Source organism: Gracilinanus agilis, chromosome 4 (assembly GCF_016433145.1).
Source record: "Gracilinanus agilis isolate LMUSP501 chromosome 4, AgileGrace, whole genome shotgun sequence".
Taxonomy (NCBI): Eukaryota; Metazoa; Chordata; class Mammalia; order Didelphimorphia; family Didelphidae; genus Gracilinanus; species Gracilinanus agilis.
Window position 1 is genome coordinate 27657663 of NC_058133.1, and position 22685 is coordinate 27680347.

Below are 22685 nucleotides of genomic sequence, written 5' to 3' on the forward strand. Positions count from 1 at the left end.
GCAGTTCAGGCTTCGGTCATGAAGGATCTTCGCTGAGACCTCAGGCTGCTTCCACTCTGAATTGTCAAGTGGATAAGTTAGGCTGACTTCCTTGGCCTACCTTGGCGTTTCCAGACTCTCTACCTCAAGTAGGTTTTTTGCCTCTCTGATTGCTAAGGCCTTGTGGCTTGTAGCCTAGTTTAATTAGCCTTTTAACCTCTCTCTGTCCAGGCCTCTGCTGGCCTGGGCCAGCCTCTCTATTTCCTTACCTTCTACCTTCCTAATTGTAAATAAACTACCATAAAATCAATCCTGACTTGGGTCTATTTTAATTATGGAATCAATCTAAATTATTGATTCCTGGCGACCACACCTTAAAATATATATCTATATAATATCTAATTTTCTCTATTACAATTTGAACCCAGGACCTCCCATCTCTAGGCCTGGCTCTCAATCCACTGAGCTACCCAGCTGCCCCCCCACCCCCAGCATTAACATTCTTGAGGAACTCAGAGGTTCTCATTTACTGTCAGGAAGTTTCCTAACAATTAGAGCTAGCTGAAGAGGGAGTGGGTAGCCTCTGGAGGAAGTGGGTTCCCCCTCCTTGGAGACTTCCCATAGACAGCCTACTTTTCTGGCTCTGGGATTTGATCACTCCTATTCAGAGCAGGCTTCTAAAGAAGTCATCTTCAGCAGATACTCTGGAATACAGAGTCAACACCCTGTTCATCTTGGTGAAAAAAGAGGACATAATCAAGGGAACCTTTTATGACAAACTTCATTATCAGAGCACAGAGTAGACAATGTTACTGACTGATGGATCCAAAACATTTTGTACCTGTTTTCCCAGACCCTAGTGCGATACCAAGCACCTAGTACGTATTTAAAAAATGCTTGTAGATGGGTAACATCAGAAAGTGCATTTTGTAGTACAAACTTATTAAGTACTCATGAAAATGTTGGCAAATGTCAACACGAAGTCTGCATCCTTGGGCAGAGGATTAGGAGAATAGGTCTAGATGACTACAAAAGGAAGCTCAAAATGAACCCGTGTTCAGTTCTGGGCAATCTTTTTGTGGCTGGTCAGTTGCTTTCAGTCATGTCTGACTCTTCATGGCCATATTTGGGGTTTTCTTGGCAAAGAAAAGGGTCACACAGCTAGTAAAGTGTCTGAAGTCAGATCTGAACTCAATAGGGTGAAGAAACTGTAGATGCTTAGTCTGTAGGATATAAAATTTGGGAAGGGTTGCTGTGTTTATTTATTTGAAGACCTTTCACATGGAAAAGAGAGTTGCATCTTTTGTTTGGATCCCAGGCACAGAAGTAGTTTTAACAGTGCAGCAAATTACCAAGAAGTAAACTTGGCCTTGCTACCATCTTCGGACAAGCTTACCTTTCAGTGGAATGGACCATTTTGGGGGGGGGGGTGCGGTTCCGCCTTACTAGAGGTCTTCAAACACCAGCTGACGCCCACTAGGACTGATGGACTAGTTTACTGTCTCTCAGGTCCCTTCCGAGTCTAAAGTTCTGTGATCTAGGTTGGGTTAGGAGAAGAGGGCAAGTTCTTCAGAACTTCTGTGAATAGGGAGGGCATGGAAGACCTCTTACCAGTGGAACAGTTAAGGGCAAGTCTTCGGGTCCTTCTGCATGTAGCTAGGCTGCAGAGTTGGGATCCGTAACTATTCTCGGCAACGTGCTTTTAGCAATCATGAATCCGGCTTAGGGCAAACTAGGTGTTCCAGGGAACAGAGGAAAAGAGAGAACTCCCAGGATTTACCTCCATGGAGAATTATAAGATACTTGTATGGGAAGGGAATTCCCCTCCCCATTATATCACTTTGTTGGACGTCATCCACCAGGGACCTGAAGATGTAACCTTTACCATTGAGATGTGCCAGTATAGACAAGCCCTCAGAGAAAGGAAGCTGAAACCAACCAGACGGGGAACTGATCCCACAGGCACTGCCCCCTGGCTGGTGCCAGGCAAATTAAGGTTCCTGAGAAGTGATGTGGGAGAGCTAGTGGGTGGAGAAATTGCTTATAAGGTGAGACCAAGGCACCCGCTCTTCTGGCTGAAGCTTGGGAACTGAAGGAACCCCTGTCAGTGGTGAGCTTCAATTCATCAAACAACAAATAGGGTTTTTAGCTAAGCAGCTCTTTACCACTTTCCTACATTTCCCTCTCTTTGATGTAATAGAGCTACTAGCAGTCTCATAATTTAAACTATTACACTTGTCTTCAAGAGTTAGCTGAATGTAATTTTAGAGGATCTTCTCTCTAAATACCATCTAAATTACCGTACTAAAAATTAAGCTTTAAATGCAAATGCTGCTTGGGGTACAAAATGACTAAGACATTCCAGTGTGAGCTAGTCAAGAAGTCTAAATCTTCACTCATTTTGATGGGGGCAAAGGGGTGCCTGAATGGGGGTAGAGGCTGTCACCACATCCCAGAGATTTCACAATTATGCCTGGAGTCAGCCCTTGCCCATTACAGGGATGTACACAGGCACTGGATAGAGCTTTTCCTGTCATGTCACCATATTTCCAAAAAGGCATTTTGTTACTAGAGGGCTCACTGACATATTGCTGTATTTACTTTCTTGTACTGGAGAAGCAAGGGCAAAACTACTGTTATAATTAAGTAGATGACCTATGGAGATCGTATGGATACATAGGAAGTAGGAGAGTAGAAGGAACAGTGAACATGGAGAAGACCAGCCGAGTGACTTACCAGTTGGGCATCCCTGACTTCTGTGGCTCCTTAGACTGATTTTGGGTTATTCTTTCCCTAGATTTCTTTGTTCCCCATTCCCATCTCTAGGCCTCTACACACGCCATCCCTGAGGGATGCCTGGAATGGTCTTTGCTCCCTGGCCACTGGGAATGCCATACGCTTCCTTTCTAATCTCCCTCATTCCTAACCTACTTTGGCTAGACTGATCTGGGTACAGATTGTTTCCCCGAAGGGCTTTTTGTTGTTGTCCTTGTATCTCCATAGTTTCCGGCACACAGTAGGCATTCTATCATTGCAGTGGGAGGTACTGCCATTTCTACTATCTATCTCACAAGAATAGTTGGGAGGAAAGCGCTTTGTGAGCAATATAATCAAGATGACTTATTATTACAGTAAGAACATTTGTAGTCATTGGACTTCTAACCCAAGTTCAAATAATGAGTCCTTGGGCAATTTACTTTGCTGGATCTGAATGTCCCCTTTTGTGAAATGATTGTGAATGGACTATATGACCTCTACAATCCCTACCAGTTCTAGCCTGTCCAAAACTAGATTTCTTCACAAGACTGAGGAAGGTGTATGTTTCTTGATCCAGTAAGATATATGGAAGAGATTTCAGTCTTAGGAATCCTTTCTGTACCGTCTCCTATAAGGAGCCTTCCAGATTTGGCTTCACCCCTGCACATGAAAATGTTGGCTTATTATTGGTGTAGAGAAATAAGTATCTGCTGGTTTTACTCTAAGTGTGTCAAGCTTGTTTTTTTTTCCAAGACAGTTCAAATAGAGTTGATCTTAACTTAGTTTCCCAATTAGGACTAACCCCATTTTGCCATGGATTGAAGTACATTGAAGATAAAGACAATTTGGATTTGGCTATAGAAATCTAGACCTATCTATATGTTCTACATTCTTGAGACATCTGGTGGCCCTATAGTCCATGCCACATAAACGGAATGGCTACTTACTATACAACAGCATTTCACCTAAGTTTTGAAAGCAATTAATTTATTTGTTAAATTTACACACCACTGTTTGAAACTGAAGGGTTGCTTTTTTGAAGGGGGGGAGGATATTCTTATGGAATCAATTCTAACTTTAGCCCTTTATAATTGTTATAACTTTATTTAACAACTTAGTAAAAGCAGAAGTTTATGGTTCTTAACATGGTATAAGGAGACCAAAATAAGAGTTTAATAATACAAAGTGCCTAAAAAAAAAAAAAAGCATTCAACTCAGGAACCAGTCACTTTTAATAGGACTTCCAAACTTTTCCTAATCAAGCCTTAGAATAAATAAAGACTAAGAGCAACATAAAAGACATTAAAAAAAAATGAAAGTTCATTTTTGCCAATTTTAACAATCAAGAGAAAGAAAGTCTGGCTATAATACTTAATGACATGGGCATCACGTTTATATAGAAAAACACACAATGATAAAAAAAAGTATCATCACTGAAAATATTGCACAACTTCAGCTGTTTTTTTCTCAGATCTGCTTTATGTAATTGGGTATATTTGAATTAATAAATAAAAAATCTGACCAAGATACATGGCTAACAATTTAAATGGACCTGATACTAGAATTTCCTTTAAAATTTTCTCAAATTCATCTCATGTCTTTCCATTATGGATTAATAGGGGGGAAAATAAACATGTGGAGGCCTTCCTGCATTCCAATGACAAACCTTTTAAAAAAGTACTTATGATATATTTCACTCCTCTAGAATCTAAGCACAGAGGCTCCTCCAAGTCTGTGTGTTTGACAATATAAAAATGTTAGGTAGAGGACTCAGTTTCAAACAAAATAGTCAGAAACACTTCCTGATTCCTTTGGGGTAAACTGAGACTGCATCTCTTTCTGCTCACCTAGGATGGGTAACTGCAGGGCCAGAACATCTAAAAGTCACAGTAGAGTACAAGAAGGAAAAACAAACACATGCTAACTAACTGGAGAAAAAGAGGATGAGCGACCACATCTTTAACGAGACTGTCTCTACTAGAAACACTTCAGAAGCTTAGAGAGCTCTGGCATTCTTACACGAGGTGCAAGATACAGATGAAGGAGAAACTCCTTTCTTGAGATCTCAACTACAAAGTCATGTGGTTACACGGCATTGGTGTGCAAAAAACCATGAAAAACACTGACCTCCTTATCTCCATCTGCTGGCTTGCTTAGTCAACAGGACTGAACTGATACCTTCCCAACAGAGGTCATGATACGGTTTGTTTAATTTCAATGACTTCAGAATGACAGTAATTCGAGATGCAGTATCCTTTTGCTAAGGTCCAAGACAACAAGTCTTTGTGGGGGAGGGAGGAAGAAATGACCCAAATCACAATTGGGTATCTTTTTTTCTTGTAATACTTATTCCTTTAGGGCCTCCCTTCATATTCTATAGCACAGTGGTCTAATTTGAGCTCAAAAACCTTAACATTTTAAATCTGCTCAAAATTTTAATTTTTATCATGCAAATAGTCAACCAAATTAAGCAAAACCCTGGATTGAGTAAATATGAAAATCAATTTTTCTTGGGTTGATGTCTGTCCTCATATTAAGTCACTTTCTTTTTTTCAAAAAATAGAAAAGGGATAGTGCATCTCAGTTTGTTTATGAGCTAGGAGATCACCTTAAATTCTGCATAATCCTAACTGCAAACAGAACATAGCACTTTTAACAGGTTATAAATAAACTGGTTTTCAAGCATAGAGGCAGCCCCAACAATAACAATACACTATTTAAAAAGACCTAAGGCAATGGATTCCATCTCCAATGGAAAAAAGAACTGTGCAAACAAGCTTAAAACTACTTCTTTGTGCCAGTGTTATAAAATGTAGCTTTTAATAAAACCTTGACCCAAATGCTAGCAACTTGTGAAAAGAATGAGGGGAGGGAATGAAAGTTATTTCATTTAGGAAAAATAACCCATATCTTGCTCCTAATAAAATCTTCAATACACACAATTTAAACATCTACAGCTGCTGTAACACTTTACACAATTCCTATGCACTGGAATAATAACAAGACTAAGTACAATTATAGTTTAAACATTGGGTCAAGGCTTTATGTAAAAATACCTTCCTACTTGTTCCTCTGGACTCTAAAATATCATGGACTTTTTCCAACATCTGCAGCCATTCAGGAATTTTTAGGAAATGACTTTTGTGCATGATCTTAATTCCTGCTCCCTGGCTCTGTAGGCTCAGTGACAAAAGATCAAAACCATCCAGAGCCACGGCTCCCTTGACACGTCAGAAGAGCAATCCCTGGCTCAGTTAGTCTCATACGAGGAAAGCAGCGCTGCATCAACGGGCTCCATGCAGGACGGGCACGTGAAGGACCTCATGAGCCAGTCGTCTATACAGTCCAGGTGATAGATGTGCATGCACGGCAGAAACCGAATCGGGTCTCCATAAACAAAGTCCATCATACAGATCACACACCTAGCAGGAAGAAGCAGGAAGGGAGGTTAGAGAATCGTGCTGACTGAGTGCTCTTTAAGAATCTGCATAGGAAAATGACTATATTGAGTTACAAAATCTTAAAAGTTGGTCTGGCACTAGCTCTTCTGAATCTCAGTTTCCTCATCTCTAAAATGAATGTAATACTGATGGATACCTGCTTCACAGAGGAATTGTGGCCATCAAATGAGAAAATGGGTTTAAAGTGTGCATGTATGCTACCCTGCTTCACTCCCCACAAATGATCTTGTTAAAGGGAAGTTACCACCTTCCAAGATAGTCCATTCCCCCCTTTGACATCTCTCTATTATTATTTAGTACACTGACCCTAATTCACCTCTTTGTAATACCTTTCATCACTACTCCTAGTTCCATTTTCTGGGATCAAAAAGAACAAGTCTAATCTCTCTCTCTCATGTGAGGACCTTTAGGATAGCTCTCTGTGGGGCTACTTATCTCTAACTGGACCTTAATTTCCTTATTTCTAAGAGGATTCTTCCAGTTCTAAAATTTCTTAAGTCATAATTTCATTCCCTGTGCCAGTGGATCTCTTAATCACCACCTATCAAGTTGTTTTCCCAATGTCAACGCATTACATTTTTTCAACTGATCTGTTACTCCACAGGTGAGTGTCAGAAAGACCCATGACCTTAAACAAACTAAGCTAAGTGAAGCAGCTAGAGATGAAAAGAGAATTGGGAAAAGTATAAAGACTTAATAAAGGGAAATCTCAATTCAGGGATTTGATTTAATCAACAACATTCATTAGTAAATGAAATTCTATAAGATGTCTAAAGTATAGCAGACAGAGCCCTAAACTTAAAATCAATAGAGGCTAGGTTTCAAATTTGCCTCCAATAACTATATCTATGGACCACAGGCAAGTTTCTGCCTCTCTTTGTTTTCCAATAAATTGGAGATAATATCAACAGCTTTGGTGCTTACTTCAGAATTCATATGAGAATCAAATGGGCTAAGGGCTATAAAAATGCTTCATGAACCTTAAAATATCAATAAAATGAGATAATTGTTAAAAAAAAAAAGCACTGAGCATAACACCTGTCACATAGTAGATGCTATATAAATGTTTATTCCCTTTTTCCTTCCCTTCCCCTTAAGACACTAGAAATAAGTTTGTTACTATTATTTCTCTTGATTAAACTAAGGCAAAAGTAAGGATTGGACTAGAATAAAAATGAAGCAAATACTCTCAGTTGCTTAACCCTTTAAGAATCATTAAAAAAAAAAACTAGCTATAAAAGCAGGGCTGCTAAGTTTAACCTACTTGGCAGGGCAGGGCACTTTATGGATTAAATCTGTAAGCTCCACTAACCTTCTCAGTCTATTTTCTAGGCCTCATTAATGAAGTTGCCTAATCCCACAGTGTATCTGAGGAACAGGAGAAGAGAATTTTCTCTTCCTAGAGATACCCCAAAGTCCTCACAGGGTGAAAAAGGACTAAGGTTGAGTTAGGTATGCAATAGGATACAAAGGCTTGCTGTTCTATAAGATCCCATCCAGCCTGACAGTCCTATATTCTAAGTATATTTTTTTAAAATGGGGTTCACGTGGCTTAAATGTACAGACAAAAGTCCAGCTAAAGAAACCGGTGACATTGGGCTTCCGCCAACAAATTTGTTCTCAACTCATAAGTCTATTTAATGGATTCTGGCAGTTATACTTATTAGGGACTCCTAGTTTATAGCAAGAATTTTAAAATATGTGTGGTAGTTGTATTTTTAAATTAATCTTGAGAACAAAAAACCCAGCAAATATAGTCCTTTAGTGATTTATCTCCATCTACACATTTTTCTGTCATTAAAAATATCAGATAAAAGTTCTCTGAGTTGAAGGTCTCTCATGTAGAAAGCTTTCTTCTTTTACAGGACTGCTGATATGGCAGGTCTCCATTCCATTTCTTAACCTGAAAACAAGGGAGTTACCTTTTCCCCCTGACAATACTATCATTCTCATTTCTTCCACAAGAGCTCTAGTTGCCAACTCTCCCATAGTAATGGAGAAAAGCAACTAATAAAGGACAGTGTCTACATAGTAATTTCTTACTTAAAGTTCAACTTATCAACAAGCATTTATTAAATAACTACTATGTACTAGGCACTGTACTGGGCACCGCGTATACAAATATATAGAATGAAATAATCCCTAATTCTAAAGGGCCTTACAGAAGAAAGTGTGTGTGTGTGTGTGTGTGCGCGCGCTCATGAGCATTTGAACACTCTCGCAATATCTATATGTGTATCTCCTTATCAACAGAATAAAAGGGGAAGGAGGCTATTAGAAGGTAGATGGTTCTTTGACAGGATGAGAAAGAAGCACAATTTAGGTAGGGGGACAACCAAAGCAAAGGCAGAAGGATGGGAGATGGAAAGCTTCTTTTAGCCCTATCTTTACAAAGACAAGGTTTGTGAGGCCAGTATGCCATAATAGATAGTATTGGATCAGGTAGCAGAAAGACCTGAGTTCAAATCCAACTTCTAATACTTACTAGCTCTTTGATCAAGGTCAAGACTGCAGCTTTCTGAGCCTTAGTGTTCTTACCTGAAAAGTGGAGATAATACCCATGGATAGCCAGTGGGGTTGTTTCAAGGTTCAAATGGGATGTATATAAAATGCTACATAAATTTCAGTTATTATTATAAAAAGTGTTAATAGTTCAATACACATACCCTTACACATGAAATATCTTTTAGTGTCACATATCACAATCCACACCTGGCTTTCCAGAACATGTGAAAACTGCACAGTAGGGAAAACTATTACTGGAAAGCAAGAGCTGAAATGAAAGCCTTCCCATTTATACAGATTAGAAGAACAAAACAACAACTCACTCCCGGATCTTTTTTTCTGACCCGTCTCTTCCAGGATCATAAACTCCTTTCGGCAGATGCTGGATCAGGCCTATCCTCTGGGCTATCCTGATTTGCTCTTCTTCAGTCAGCTGTGTTGCCAGCCGAGTTTGGCTCGGAGTTGGATGATAAACTGGGACAGGGACTTGTTCCTGAATTTAAAGAGGAAAAAGACTAGTCATTATTTTTGCTGATGCATTACTCTTCCCCTGCAACTAAACCTGAAAGTCAGGAAATAATTCCCTGGTTAGATTTCAGACTTACTTATGAAGCCACAAAACAAACTCCTAATACAAAATGTCCAAGATTTTTACTTAAGTAGTTCCCTATGAGTACCATTTATTTAACTTAAATATTAATTTCTTGTGCTCAAATAAATCAATGGCAAAAACAAATTGGTACCTACAGCTTATATATAACTAATTAACACATCTGCATTCCATTAAGTTAATTTACTATTTCACAAATTCTCAAGTGATCAAAATTGCAAAAGCCCATCATCTCTCCACCAAATTCCTTCCAGTGATGTTACTTGTGGACAAATGAGACATAGTCCCCTCAGAAGAGTTTACAATTCTGAACTAAAAAGACAATAGGAAAAGCATGGATATTTCAAACTACAAACAAAAAAAAAGGGGGGCCTGCACATAAAGTTTCTAATCTTTGTTGTATACAGTGTTTTTTAAAATGAAAATGTTTAAAAGGCAACAGAAAGTTATACGTGTAGAGTAGGCTGCAAGTGTACAAAGGGGTAGAAGAGGTCCCATCTTCCCAACCCTTTGCCTCCAGGCCCTGGCTGTCCAGAAGTCTTGCTCCACCTGAACAGTAATTGTTTGGCCAACATCTTAAAGGAGGTGTTCTACTTCAAACAGGAAGAAGATTCATCATTTCCTAAGGAAGTACAGTCCATTTTGGGATAGGTTAATTATTAGAAAGTACTTATGGAGCCAAACATAGACCTCTAAGGCACTTTAGCTCTAAAGATTCCTTTCAAGTTAATACTATACAAGTAATGAAAAATCTTTGGCATCTAGCCATTTAACAAGCTCTCAATCCACCTCACTGTCTTATTTGTCTAGCTTACACTGCTTTATCATAGCCACAATAGTGTAAGATTTTTCTAAATGCTTTGCTAAATTTAGGTGGCCCAGTGGAGAAAGTATAGACCTCAGAGTGAGGAAGATCAAATCAGGAGTTCAAATTCTGTTTCAAACACTTGAACAGATCAAATGAGACAACCTAGAAGGTTCTTTGCAAAGCATAAAGCAGGAAAAGTTGCCTTTAAAAATGGTGGATTAGTGGTGGCTCAGTTGAACCCTCTCAACATTCCCCTTCAAAAACAATATCAAAATAAGGCCTCAACTAAAATTTTGGGGCAGCAGAGCCATTTTTCTGGAAGAATACTTAGGAAGTCAGTAGAAGTTTGTGACCCCAGAGTGGATGGCTGTCTGGAGCGCCCCCCCCCCAAAAGAGAAAGCAATAGTGGCTACAACAGCTTTGGGGGTTGGACAACTGATCAAAAAGAAATGATGGGGAACTCTTGCTGGTACTAGGTACAACTGCTACTGAATGGCAGTATAAGCTCTATTGCTTATACACAATTCTGGGCTGCAGTTCCAGGGCAGAAAGAAGTGCTGGTGATCAATCAAAAAGAAGGAGCCTTGGTTCCAGTTTCAAGGCCAAGAAAGTACTAGCACTTGCATCTACAGGGGATCAGGAGCTCTGGGTAAAGACCAGAGAATTGACCAAGAGAACAATGATTATACCTTTCCCAAGACTGCACCATCTTGGAGGCACCAAAAATTTGCAGACCCTCAGAACTGGCTCTGAAAACAGCCACACAAGAAAGTCTGAAGCTTGAGACAATGACTCACCACATCAAGGTAGACAGGGCCCAACTTTACCATAAAATGTAGTTATAAATAGGCTGGAAAATAAGCAAACAACAAAGTATTTGACCATAAAATGCTATTACAGTGGCAGTGAAGACCAGGGTATAAACTCAGAAAAAGATAAGGCAAAAACAGCTACAAAGCCTCAAAATAAAATGCTAATTGGACTCAAGTCCAACAAGAATTCTTGGAAGAGGTAAAATGAAAAAAGAATCAACAACCTGGTAAATGAGGTGCAAAACAACAACAAACTGATGAAAACAACACTTTAAAATCCAGAATTAAAAAAATAATGATAATAAAATCCAGAATTAGCCTATGGTAAAAGATGCACAAAAATTCAATGAAGAAAATAATTCCTAAAAAATTAGAATTGGGCAAGTGGAAGCTAATGACTCCATGAGACATCAAGAAACAATACAAGAGGGGGAAGCTAGGTGGCTCAGTGGATTGAGAACGAGGCCCAGAGATGGGAGGTCCTGGGTTCAAATCTCACCTTAGACACTTCCTAGCTGTGTGACCCTGGGCAAGTTACTTGACCCCCATTGCCTAGCCCTTACCACTCTTCTGCCTTGGAACCAATACACAGTATTGATTCCAAGACAGAAGGTAAGGGTTCTTAAAAAAAAAAAAAGGAAACAATACAACAAAGTCAAAAGAATAAAGAATAGAAGAAAATGTAAAATATCTCATCAGAACAACACTGGCCTAGAAAATAGATGAAGAGATAATTTAAGAAATATTGGACTACTTGAAATCCATGAATAAAGAAAAGACCTAAATATCATATTTCAAGGAATTATCAAGGAAAACTGCCCTGAAATCTCAGATTGAGAGGGTAAAACAGAAATCATCTCCTGAAAGAGATTCCAACCAAAATGAAAGCTCCCAGGATTATAGACAAATTCCAGAGCTTCCAAGATCAAAGAGCATATACTTCAGTTAGAAAGAAACAATTAAAACATTGTGTAGCCATAGTCACAATCATACAAAATTTATTACCTTCCATGTTTAAAGGAACCAGAGGGCCTGGGAATATAATATTCTGGAAGGTAAAGGAGCAGGGATTATAACATAGAATCCCTTACCCAGCAAAACTGAACATAATTCTTCAAGGGGGAAAATGAATATTTAATGAAATAAAGGATCCCCTCCACAGTTAACATTTGTTTTCTGACATCTTGAGATGCAAATTCTTTTCTCCCTTCTCTCGGCAGCAAGCAATATGACATAGTTATATCTGTGCTATCATGCAATACGTTTTTTCATATTCATCATGTGAAAGAAGACATATCACACACATAAGAAAATACTCATAAACCAAATAAAGTGAAAATGGTATGCTTCAATCTGCATTCAGATTCTATCAGTTCTTTTTATGATGGTATACAACATTTTTTCAACATATAAATCCTTCCAGGTTTTTCTGAAATTGTTCTGTTTGTCATTTCTTACGGTACAATTGCATTCATTTACTATAAGATACCATCACCTGTTTAGCCATTCCCCAATTGATAAGACATTTTGCTCAGTTTCCAATTCTTTGCCATCACAAAAAGAAGTATTACCAGAATTCTTAAACAATCCCATCTCAGAAAAAGACATTGAAAAAGCCATCAAGGAACTCTCTAAGAAAAAAACCCCAGGGCCAGATGGATTCACAAGTGAATTCTATCAAACATTTAAATAACAACTAATCTCAACACTATACAAATTATTTGACAAAATAAGCAAAGGAGTTTCACCAAATTCCTTTTAAGACACAAATATGGTACTGATTCCAAAGCCAGGCAGACCAAAAAAACAAAAACAAAAACAAAAACAAAAAAAACCCCAGAGAAAACCACAGACCAATCTCCTTAATGAACATAGATGCAAAAAGCTTAAATAGAATACTAGCAAAAAGATTCCAGCAAGTGATCACAAGGATTATTCACTATGATCAGGTTGGGTTTATAACAGGAATGCAAAGATGGTTTAATATTAGGAAAACCATCCACATAACTGACCACATCAAAAACCAAACCAACAGAAATCACATGATTATCTCAATAGATGCAGAAAAAGCCTTTGACAAAATACAACATCCATTCCTATTGAAAACACTAAAAAGTATAGAAATAAAAGGGTCTCTCCTCAAAATAATAAACAGTATATATTTAAAACCATCAGCAAGTATCATCTGCAAAAGGGACAAGTTAAAAGCCTTCCCAATAAGATCAGGAATGAAGCAAGTATGCCCATTATCACCTCTTTTATTCAATATTGTACTAGAAAGGCTAGCAGTAGCAATTAGAGAAGAAAAAGAAATTGAAGGGATTAAAGTAGACAATGAGACTAAACTATCACTCTTTGCAGATGATATGCTGGTATACACTTAAAGAACCCCAGAAAATTAACTAAAAGGCTAGTGGAAAAATCAACAACTTTAGTAAAGTTGCAGAGTACAAAATGAACCAATATAAATCATCAGCATTTCTATATATTTCCAACAAAACTCAACAGGAGTTAGAAAGAGAAATACCATTTAAAATCACCCTAGACAATATAAAATATTTAGGAATCTATCTGCCAAGACAAGCATAGGAATTATATGAACATAACTACAAAACACTTTTCACACAATTAAAACTAGATCTAAACATATTGGAAAAATATTAATTGCTTCTGGGTAGGAAATGCTAATATAATAAAAAAGACAATCCTATCCAAATTAATCTACTTATTCAGTGCCATACCTATCAAACTAGTTAAAGTGTTTTTCATGACCTTTAACTTTCCCTGAAATAACACCATGTCTTTTAATATTATTTTCTCCCATTAATGCTATAAATAATGGCTATGTGGCTATGAATGCCATAACCTATAAGGAATCAAACTTGCAGATCATGTACTACAGAATGGTGATTTGCACATATGAAGCAGCATAAAAAATATCAGAGGTGCATGGTGTTTAGAATTCAACTGGTTCAATATGGAGCCTGAACTCTCCTCCAAATTATCTTCCAAACAATTTTTTAATTCAAAAATTGTATTTAATTAATTTAGAATATCTTTTCATGGTTACATGATTCATGTACTTTCCCTCCCTTCCTCCAAACCCCTCCCATAGCCAATGAGAAATTCCACTGGGTTTTACATGTGTCATTGATAAAGATCTATTTCCATATTATTAATATTTACACTAGGGTGATCACTTAGAGTTTGTATCCCCAGTCATACCCCCATCGACCCATGTGATCAAGCAGTTGTTTTTCTTCTGTGTTTCTGCTCCCACAGTTCTTTCTCTGGATGTGAATAGCGTTCTTTCTCATACATCCCTCAGAATTGTCCTAAATTATTGCATTGCTAGTAAAGAAGTCCATTATATTCAATTGTACCACAATGTATCTGTCTCTGTGTATAAGGTTCTCCTGGTTCTGCTCCTTTCACTCTGTATCAATTCCTGGAGGTCGTTCCAGTTCGCATGGAATTCCTCCAGTTCATTATTCCTTTGAGCACAGTAGTATTCCATCACCAACAGATACCACAATTTGTTTAGCCATTCCCCAATTGAGGGACAGCTCCTCATTTTCCAATTTTTTGCCACTACAAAGAGTGCAGCTAGCCTAATCAATAAATTTCTATTCATTCCTCTTTTCTTATAAAAACATTTTGGTCCCCATGACTAGAGGTTGAGGTTTCAGATGGTTGTGAGAAGCCTGCAGAGTTATAAATTAAAGAGGGACTTTCCAGATGGCAAAGTGCTACAGAAGCTAGCTATAGGTATCTAGATGGCACAGTGTATAGAGAAGGGGTCGGCAACGTATGGCTCTCGAGCCATATCTGGCTCTTTTGAGGGCCAGATATGGCTCTTTCTGCAGGAGCCATAAAGTCCATTTTTTTTCAGGCACTGTTACAGGAGCCGCACTGTAAGCACTGTACGGCTCTCATGAAACTACATTTTAAAAATGTGGCGTTTGTGGCTCTTACAGCCAAAAAGGTTGCCAACCCCTGATGTAGAGTGACAGACTGCAGTAAGGAAAACTGAGTTTGAATCCTGTGTCAGGCCTGTCTTGGTTGTGGATCCTGGTCAAGTCACTTGGCCTCTACCAATCTCTGTTTCCTCATCTGTAAAATGAAGATAATACTAACAGCTACCTCATGTTTGTTATGAGAGTCAAATGAGAACATGTCCAAACCTTTAAGTGTTATATAAGTAAATGCTAGCGATTACTGTTGGGGTGAACATTATTGCTGGCTGAATCAAGCTTTAAATGATTCCAAATTTGTTCCTGAAACAGGATATGTTTATAAAAACAACAGCAACAACAACAAAACCAATCACCATTTTACAATGATGCTCTTTGGTGTGAGTCATGGCACAGCAAAGACTCCAAAAAATTAAGGCTGAGGGTCATTCAAAGGGCATTGAAAAGGTAGATGGGAAGCATGTATGCCATGTAAGGTTTATCCAAAAGAAGCATGTAAAGGAAATCCTATGGAGAAGAGGTAGAACTGGAAAGAAGGTGGGTGGGCCATGTAACAAGTGTGAGGAAGAATTGGGGGACGGCCTGCCTGCTTCCCTAGTAATCCATGAGTAAAGTCCACAGCAGAATTCACAGCATGTCCTCTAGGGGTTGAGGGGAGGAAGAGCCACACTAGTTGCAATGTGTATCACTGAGTAGTATATCCAAATAAATGAAATGATTAATTCAAACAGGCATTTAAGAAGCACACACTACATGCCAAAGAAATAATATAGATCCTGTACTTAACAGAGTTTATATTCTACTGAATTTCATCATCTAAAAATAATCACTAAATTAACAAATGTCTTACATTAGAATGACTTAAGAATACTCTCAAAGATGAAGCAGCATTGATAGATATTGTGCCTTTTTTTTTTTTAAATCTATAAGGGGAAAGAAATGGAAACAGCAGCCTGAACATTTTTTATTTCAAAGGAAAAAAAATTTTTTTTAAATCTTGGATTACCTTCCTCTTGGAATCAATACTGAGTACTGGTTCCAAGGCAGAAGAGTGATAAGAGCTAGGTGATGGAGGTTAAATGATTTGCCATGGGGGTCACACAACTAGGAAGTGCCTAAGGCCATATTTGAACCCACAACCTCTTGTCTCTGGTTCTGGCTCTCGATCCACTGAGCCACCTAGCTGCCCCTCAAAGAAATTTTTTAAAAAACCGTACAATTGACATGCCTGTTCCTTCCAATTTTAATGTGACTCGAAAGTCACACAATTCATTGTTTATGAGACTTTTTAGAAAGAGATGATGGTTGTTACTGTATAAATTGTTCTCCTGGTTCTGCTTATTTCACTCTGTTCAAGCAAGTCTGCCCAAGTTTCTCTGAAACCATTTCTTTTGTTATTTTTCCTGGAGTTCAAAACTGGCATTGAACACTTTCTGGCTGTATGATCCTGGGTGAGTCATTTAACCCTAGTTGCCTTAGCTCCTCATCTGTAAAACGAGCTGGAGACAGAAATGCAAGCCCTCTTGTATCTTTTCCAAGAAAACCCCAAATGGGTCATGAAGAGTTAGATATGACCGAAAAACTCAACAACAAACATTCATATACCATAATTTGTTCAGCCAATGTAGGAATTTGTTTTATCTGACTATGCATATTTATTACAAGGCCTCCTTACTTCATGGGGGAAGGTGAGAGGGAGAAAAAATAAATACTTACATTAAAAATTATTAAAAAATAAAAAAAAATTTTTTTTAAATCCCAGATCCTATTCCTCTGCTCTATCAGGTTTAAAACCAGCCTCTCAGATGCCTTCTTTCCCAGTGTTCAGACCCTTCTACCTCCAAACATTTGTGGGCCCAAAGTTACCCACACCCAAGAGAAAGTCTAAGAGGCCAGAAGGAAATAGGCTCCGTCCCAGTAGGACAGAGAGTGAGTCTTTATTTTGTTATTTCTGCTCTCTGGTGGCACTGTTTCTAACCACTTGACCTCAATTCTGGACCTCTGAGAGATGTCCCAAAGCTGAATGCACTGCCCCAGAATGGGTTCCCCTTATTCAAGGTTTTAAAATAAGTTCCAGATGACCATTTGTTGGGATGTCATAGAGCAAATACTGGCTCAGTTAGGGGTCACAAGATCAGACTTGGAAGGGGCCTCTGAGGCTAGATCTATTATGATTCCTTCAGTTTACAGACAGCAAGCTCTGGAGGTGGAATCAGACTGCAGGGCTTCTGACTTTAGGGACAGTACTCAGTTCCATTATACTATAAAACTTCAATAGCAAGGCTGGACAAGATAGTCCCTTCCAATTCTGAAGCCCTATTTTCACTATCTTGTTTCAAGACCGAATTCCTATCTTAAGACTTTCTTTGTCTCAAACCCATTAAAAAAAATCTATATATTGTGACTTGTGAGGCTCAGTTGACCATTCACTACCAAAAACAAACACTCTGGTCTCTTGACTTGATTTCTTCTACTTTAGACTCAACTCTTAATTAGCTTATAATCTTTCAGTACTGACTATTAATTACCCCTTCTTTTAGTCTCATGTTGACTAAGTAGTTCATTCTACTTACAAGTTGGTCTATACCCCAAAGTGTTACACTGGTAATGGGATTTAGGAAAGAAGTAATTTCTAATCCCTCAAATTTATCTATCTAGTTCCTCCTCTTCTTCCCAAAAGAAAACAAATTTGATAGCAAATAGCTCAAAAACTACTCCAAATCAAATGGCCTTATTACAAATGATGGCAAATCAAACTTCAAAAGCTAAAATTGGAAGTCTAGAAAAGGAGAGTTCTTTTTAAAAATTAGTCTCTAATGATGTACTGTATATTTTTACACCATCATAGTTTCCTTCTTTTAGTGAGTTTATCCAAATCTACAAAAGTGCTTTTTTTAAGACAAAAAAGGGGATAAAAATCAACATAAATGATCAATATATCAAAAAGTCTGACAATACATGCAATGTGCAACATTTGTTAACATTTCTGCAAAAAGAGTAGGAGTGTCTTTCCATATTTCTTCTTTCCAGATCTGATTGCTAGAATAGGGATTCTTAACCATTTTTTTATGTCATGGGTCCTTTTGACATTCTGATAAGATCTATGGCTCTCTTCTCAGAATGATTTAAAAATTAATAACATTTATTTCTCCCAAATTACATGTAAAAACAATTTTTAGCACTCATTTCCTAAAAAATTGAGTTCCAAAATGTCTCTCCTTCATTTGTCTTCCCTTTCTCTCTGAGATGGTAGGCATTTTGACACAGATTATAAATTTACAATCATGCAAAACATTTCCATATTAGCTATTCAGAATGTTTTTAAATGCATAAAATACAAAGGACTTCAAAAGAGTCACCAATTATAATGAATGTTATTTTTACTTTTAAAAATCTTACCTTTTGTCATAGAATCAATATTGGTTATCAGTTCAAAGGCAGAAGAGTGGTAAGAGCTAAGCAACAGGGATTAAGTGATTTGCCCAAGGTTACACAGCTAGGAAGTGTTTGAGGCCTCATCTGAATCCAGGACCTGCCTTCTCCAGTCCTGGATCTCTATCTACTGAGCCACCTAGCTGTCCCCAAATAGTTATCCTTTAAAAGTTTATAGGCCCTAGATTAAGAACCTCTGGTCTAAAGTGAAGGAACTGAGAGTGTCTCATTTTATTCTCTACTTAGACCACGTCTAGAATATTGTGGTTTAGCTGAGGGAGAACAATGAGAAAAAGAGGAGATCTTGCCATATAATGATTAAATGGAGAAACTGAGATGAAGCCTTAGGGGCCATGATAACTTTTTCAGTACTTAGCATAGTATACCTGGCAGGTTGCTTAATTCAAGTACATGAATAGTTGTCATATTAATGAGTACCACCACTTGGCTCTGTTTGATTCCAAGAACAGAACAAGGAACAATTGAAGAAGTTGCAGAAAGAAGATTCTGTCTCAATATAATAAAAAACTCCCTCCTAACTATCCCAAGGTAGAATGAGTTAGGAATTAGAGCTCCACTATCATACTATGTTTTCTACAAACAAGCTACAAGGTCTTATTAAATGTCTACAATGTGCTGGACTCTGAGGATAAAGTAAGGGAAAAAAAAAGAAACTATCCTTGCCTTCAAGAAGCTTACATTTTAATTAGGAGAAAGAAGTCCATATAATTATATGCAAAGTGAATTTCATATAATTTTGGTGGTAGTTGGGGGGGAGAGGAGAGAGATTGGGAAATATTTCATATATGGCACTTGAGCTGAGTAGTTCAACTGGACCAGGGAGTGAACAATGGGAAAAAATTATTCCGGTTGGAAAGGAAGGGTGAAAGCAGGTGGTGAAAGACTTTAAACAGCAAAGGAATGATATTCTCCCCTCTTTCCTTGCTCCCCAACTGAAAAAAAATAAAGCAAAAGTCTTTAGCTGAACATACATAGTCAAATAAAACCTATCTGTTAGGAGGAGGGCAAGAGAAGTTATATCTGAGCCACTGGAGTTTGAGCAAGTTATAGTTATATAGATATAGTTAGATCTAGACATTAGGACAATTACTTTGGCAGCTATGTACAAAATAGAGTGGAATGGGGAAAGATTTGAAGTAAACAGACCAGTTAGAAATGGGTTGTACTATATGACCTCTGAAGTTCCTTCCAGTTTAGATTTGTAAGGCAATTAATTAGTAGATTTGATAGAGTATTTGAGATTTGGAGAAAGATCTGAGTTTGTTCGGATACCAACTAGCTCTGGAACTCTAAATGAGTCATCTAATCTCTCTCAGTCTTAGTTTCTCCCATGTGACAAGTTTTTTCCTTCACCTCCCCTTTCAGTAAACATACATACATACATATATATACATATAGACACATATATGTATACATACATACACACACGGATAGTCAATATGCATTTATTAAGAGTTAACTGTGCCTCATGATGTGCTGGAAATACAAATACAATAAAAAATAAAAGCAGTCCCTGTCCTCAAGGAACTTATATTCTAATGGGGGAGACAACACATAAAAGGGAGCTAAAAAGGTGGTGAGGAGGAAAGAAGGTACTTGGTGCATGATGAAGACGTCCAAGAATGAAGCCTGATAGGAAATCAAGAAAAGGCTGGCCTGAATGTACTCCTTAAAGAGAAGTTCTGGGAGAAGTCATCTACCATCCAATGAGAGGAAGGGGTTCATGGGCAGAGGGTACTTTTGTATATATGAGGTTCTAAGACTGAAATATTCTTCGAGGATGAAGAAGTATCTGGGGCATAATGGAAAAATCCATACAAATCCTGCATGAATATAAAGTCCTCATGGGCAAGAATGTATTTACTTCTATCTAGTACACACCATCCCTGGGGCATAGTAAAGGATTACTAAATGATTGGTGATTGACCATACAAAGTTTGGTGATACAGTAATAAAGTTTCTTGGTAGAGACATCATTACGTTATCTGCAGAGAGCTAATTACACCCATGAAGCTGTTGAAGTCCTAAAATGAGAAAAGAGAAGAAAGCCTAGGATAGAGCTTTGGGGAATACCCACAGTTAAGAGGTATATGGGTGATGAGGCAGCAAAGAAATTCAAATCTACATATTAAATACCTAAAGGATCATCTAGATATTCTACTCATATAATGAAGTAAGAACCTGAGACTCCCCAAAACGTTAAATGGTTGACTATTTTAACAGCAGAATCAGTATTAGAACTAAGGTAACCTGACTTCTTATTCTTTCCCCTTTATTTATAGAAATATAAACATTATCATTTCCTAACAAGTACTATTAAATTAGGAAGTCAAAATGTTCTATTTAAAATTGACTGGAATTGATAACAAGAGCTCACAGTATAGGGAATTTTTAAATTGTCCTTCCTCATAAAAGAATATTTTCAGAGTTTAGTTTTGAATAACAAAATAGCCATATATAAAGAAAAAAATCTCCCCTTATTAAGTTATACCAAGTCAACTGGCTTGAAATCTCTTCTACTGGTGTATTTCAAAAGTAATTACTTTATAAACCATGATAATATTTTGGAAAATATTTCATGGCACTATATAACATCCATATATACTCACTGCCATTCTAGCAATTTGGATAAATTCACTGAATGCACTTAATTATGGTCCACAACAAGCAATTTTGTATTCACTTTATGTGAAATGCCAAAATTAAATATACACCTAGATTTATTGATCATAAAAATTTTGGTTGAGCAAGGAAGCATGCCCGATAGCACGCTGCATGCTGTAGGATGCCAAGAATGGTATGCATCTGCCAAGATTTGCCATCTTTACCTAGCCATTACAAATAATTTAGTCTCATATTTCTGTGAAGCATTTTTTCTTTTAGGAATTAGTTTATGAGATAAAGTGACCTGTATCAGTCCAGACACTAGTTTGGAAAATAAAACCTGAAGAAGCTACCTAGTTAAAAATCTGTGGCATTCTACTTTCTACCTCTTACTTTTATTTTAAGTGAATCTACTAATCCAGTTAAACAAATTTCAAGTGTTTATTTTGCACAAAGCACTACATTTAGGTTATAAAATTTAAATAAGACATCTTTGTCCTCAAGTAAATGACAGTCTAATAGGAGTTAATGGAGAAAGAAAATGAGATAAACACAAATGTATAGAAAAGGTCATAATGACTTTAAAGATTAAAGGATGTAGGTGCAATTACTAAGCGCAGAAAAAGAAAAATGAGTTAGAAGGGAATAATATATAAGGACAGGCTGCTGCCCTTAAGCTAGGATATAAATGCAAAGGATTCATCAAGCAGAGAATTAGTCCATTCCAATTATGTCAAATTATATGTATAATAGTAACTTATCTAATGATGAGCACTTTGTTCTGGTATGTCCTTAACAAAATTGTTCTATATGTTCTCAACAAAATTAGAACTACCTGCCGTGTATTAGGGTGTCTCACAATGAGATCCACCCTCTTTCTGATTCTAAAAAAACCTAGCAGATATAATTGTTGAGGGACAAACAATAGTCTTTTCAAGACTAAATAGAAAAGGAAGTATTATAGGAGGAGGAGAGGGAAGGGAGGAAGAAGAGACAAAAGAAGAATAGGAAGGAGGGAATGGAGAAGAGAAAGAGAAAGGAGGGAGAGAATACAAACTACAGGCTAGGTGGCTTGACTTCAATATCTGGCAAAATTCTAGAATATAATATTAAAGTGAGGGTCAAGAAACATTTAGAAAAGGAAACAGTGCTCAGAAAAGCTAGGATGTCTTCATCATGAACAGATTATGTGCAGCTAGATGGCTCAGTGGATAGAAAGCCAGGTCTGGAGATGGGAAGTCCTGGAATCAACTCTGATCTCAGATGTGTGCCTCTGGGCAAGTCACTTAACTCCAATTGTCCAGCTCTTACTATTCTTTAGCTTTGAACCAATATTTAGTATCGATTCTTTGATTCTAAGACAGAAGGTAAGGGTTGAAAAAAAAAACAAACACCAAAATAAAGGTCATGCCAGGTTTGACTAGAGAATTAGAGGAATGCCATAGCTATAGTTAACTGATTTTAGCAAAGCTTTTAATAAAATATCTTCTATTCTTTTTGTGGAAAAGATGGAGAGATATGGGCTAGAGCACAGTCCACGTGTGTGTGTGTGTGTGTGTGGGGGGAGGATTTGGAATTGGTTGAATGGCAGGGATTGAAGAGAACATTAATATTCACTATCAGTCTGGGAGAGGTCCCCAATGAAATGCCCCAGGGATCTACTTGGCCTTACATTGTTAACATTTTTATCAGATGTGGTATAAAGGCACAGATGGTATGCTT

At 37.6% G+C, this 22685-nt stretch overlaps 1 protein-coding gene across 1 annotated transcript in view; it reads right to left on the minus strand.

Annotated features, from left to right (window-relative positions):
* Positions 1–3816: 3816 nt before the first annotated feature.
* Positions 3817–22685, minus strand: part of RNF11 (ring finger protein 11) — a 70673-nt gene continuing 51804 nt past the window's right edge. Inside the window, exons 2-3 of the mRNA XM_044676936.1 lie at positions 9026–9195; positions 3817–6158 (exon numbers count right to left, since the gene is read on the minus strand). Coding sequence (XP_044532871.1) covers positions 5987–6158; positions 9026–9195 — 342 coding nt within the window. The 3' untranslated portion in view covers positions 3817–5986. The remainder of the gene's footprint in view (positions 6159–9025; positions 9196–22685) is intronic.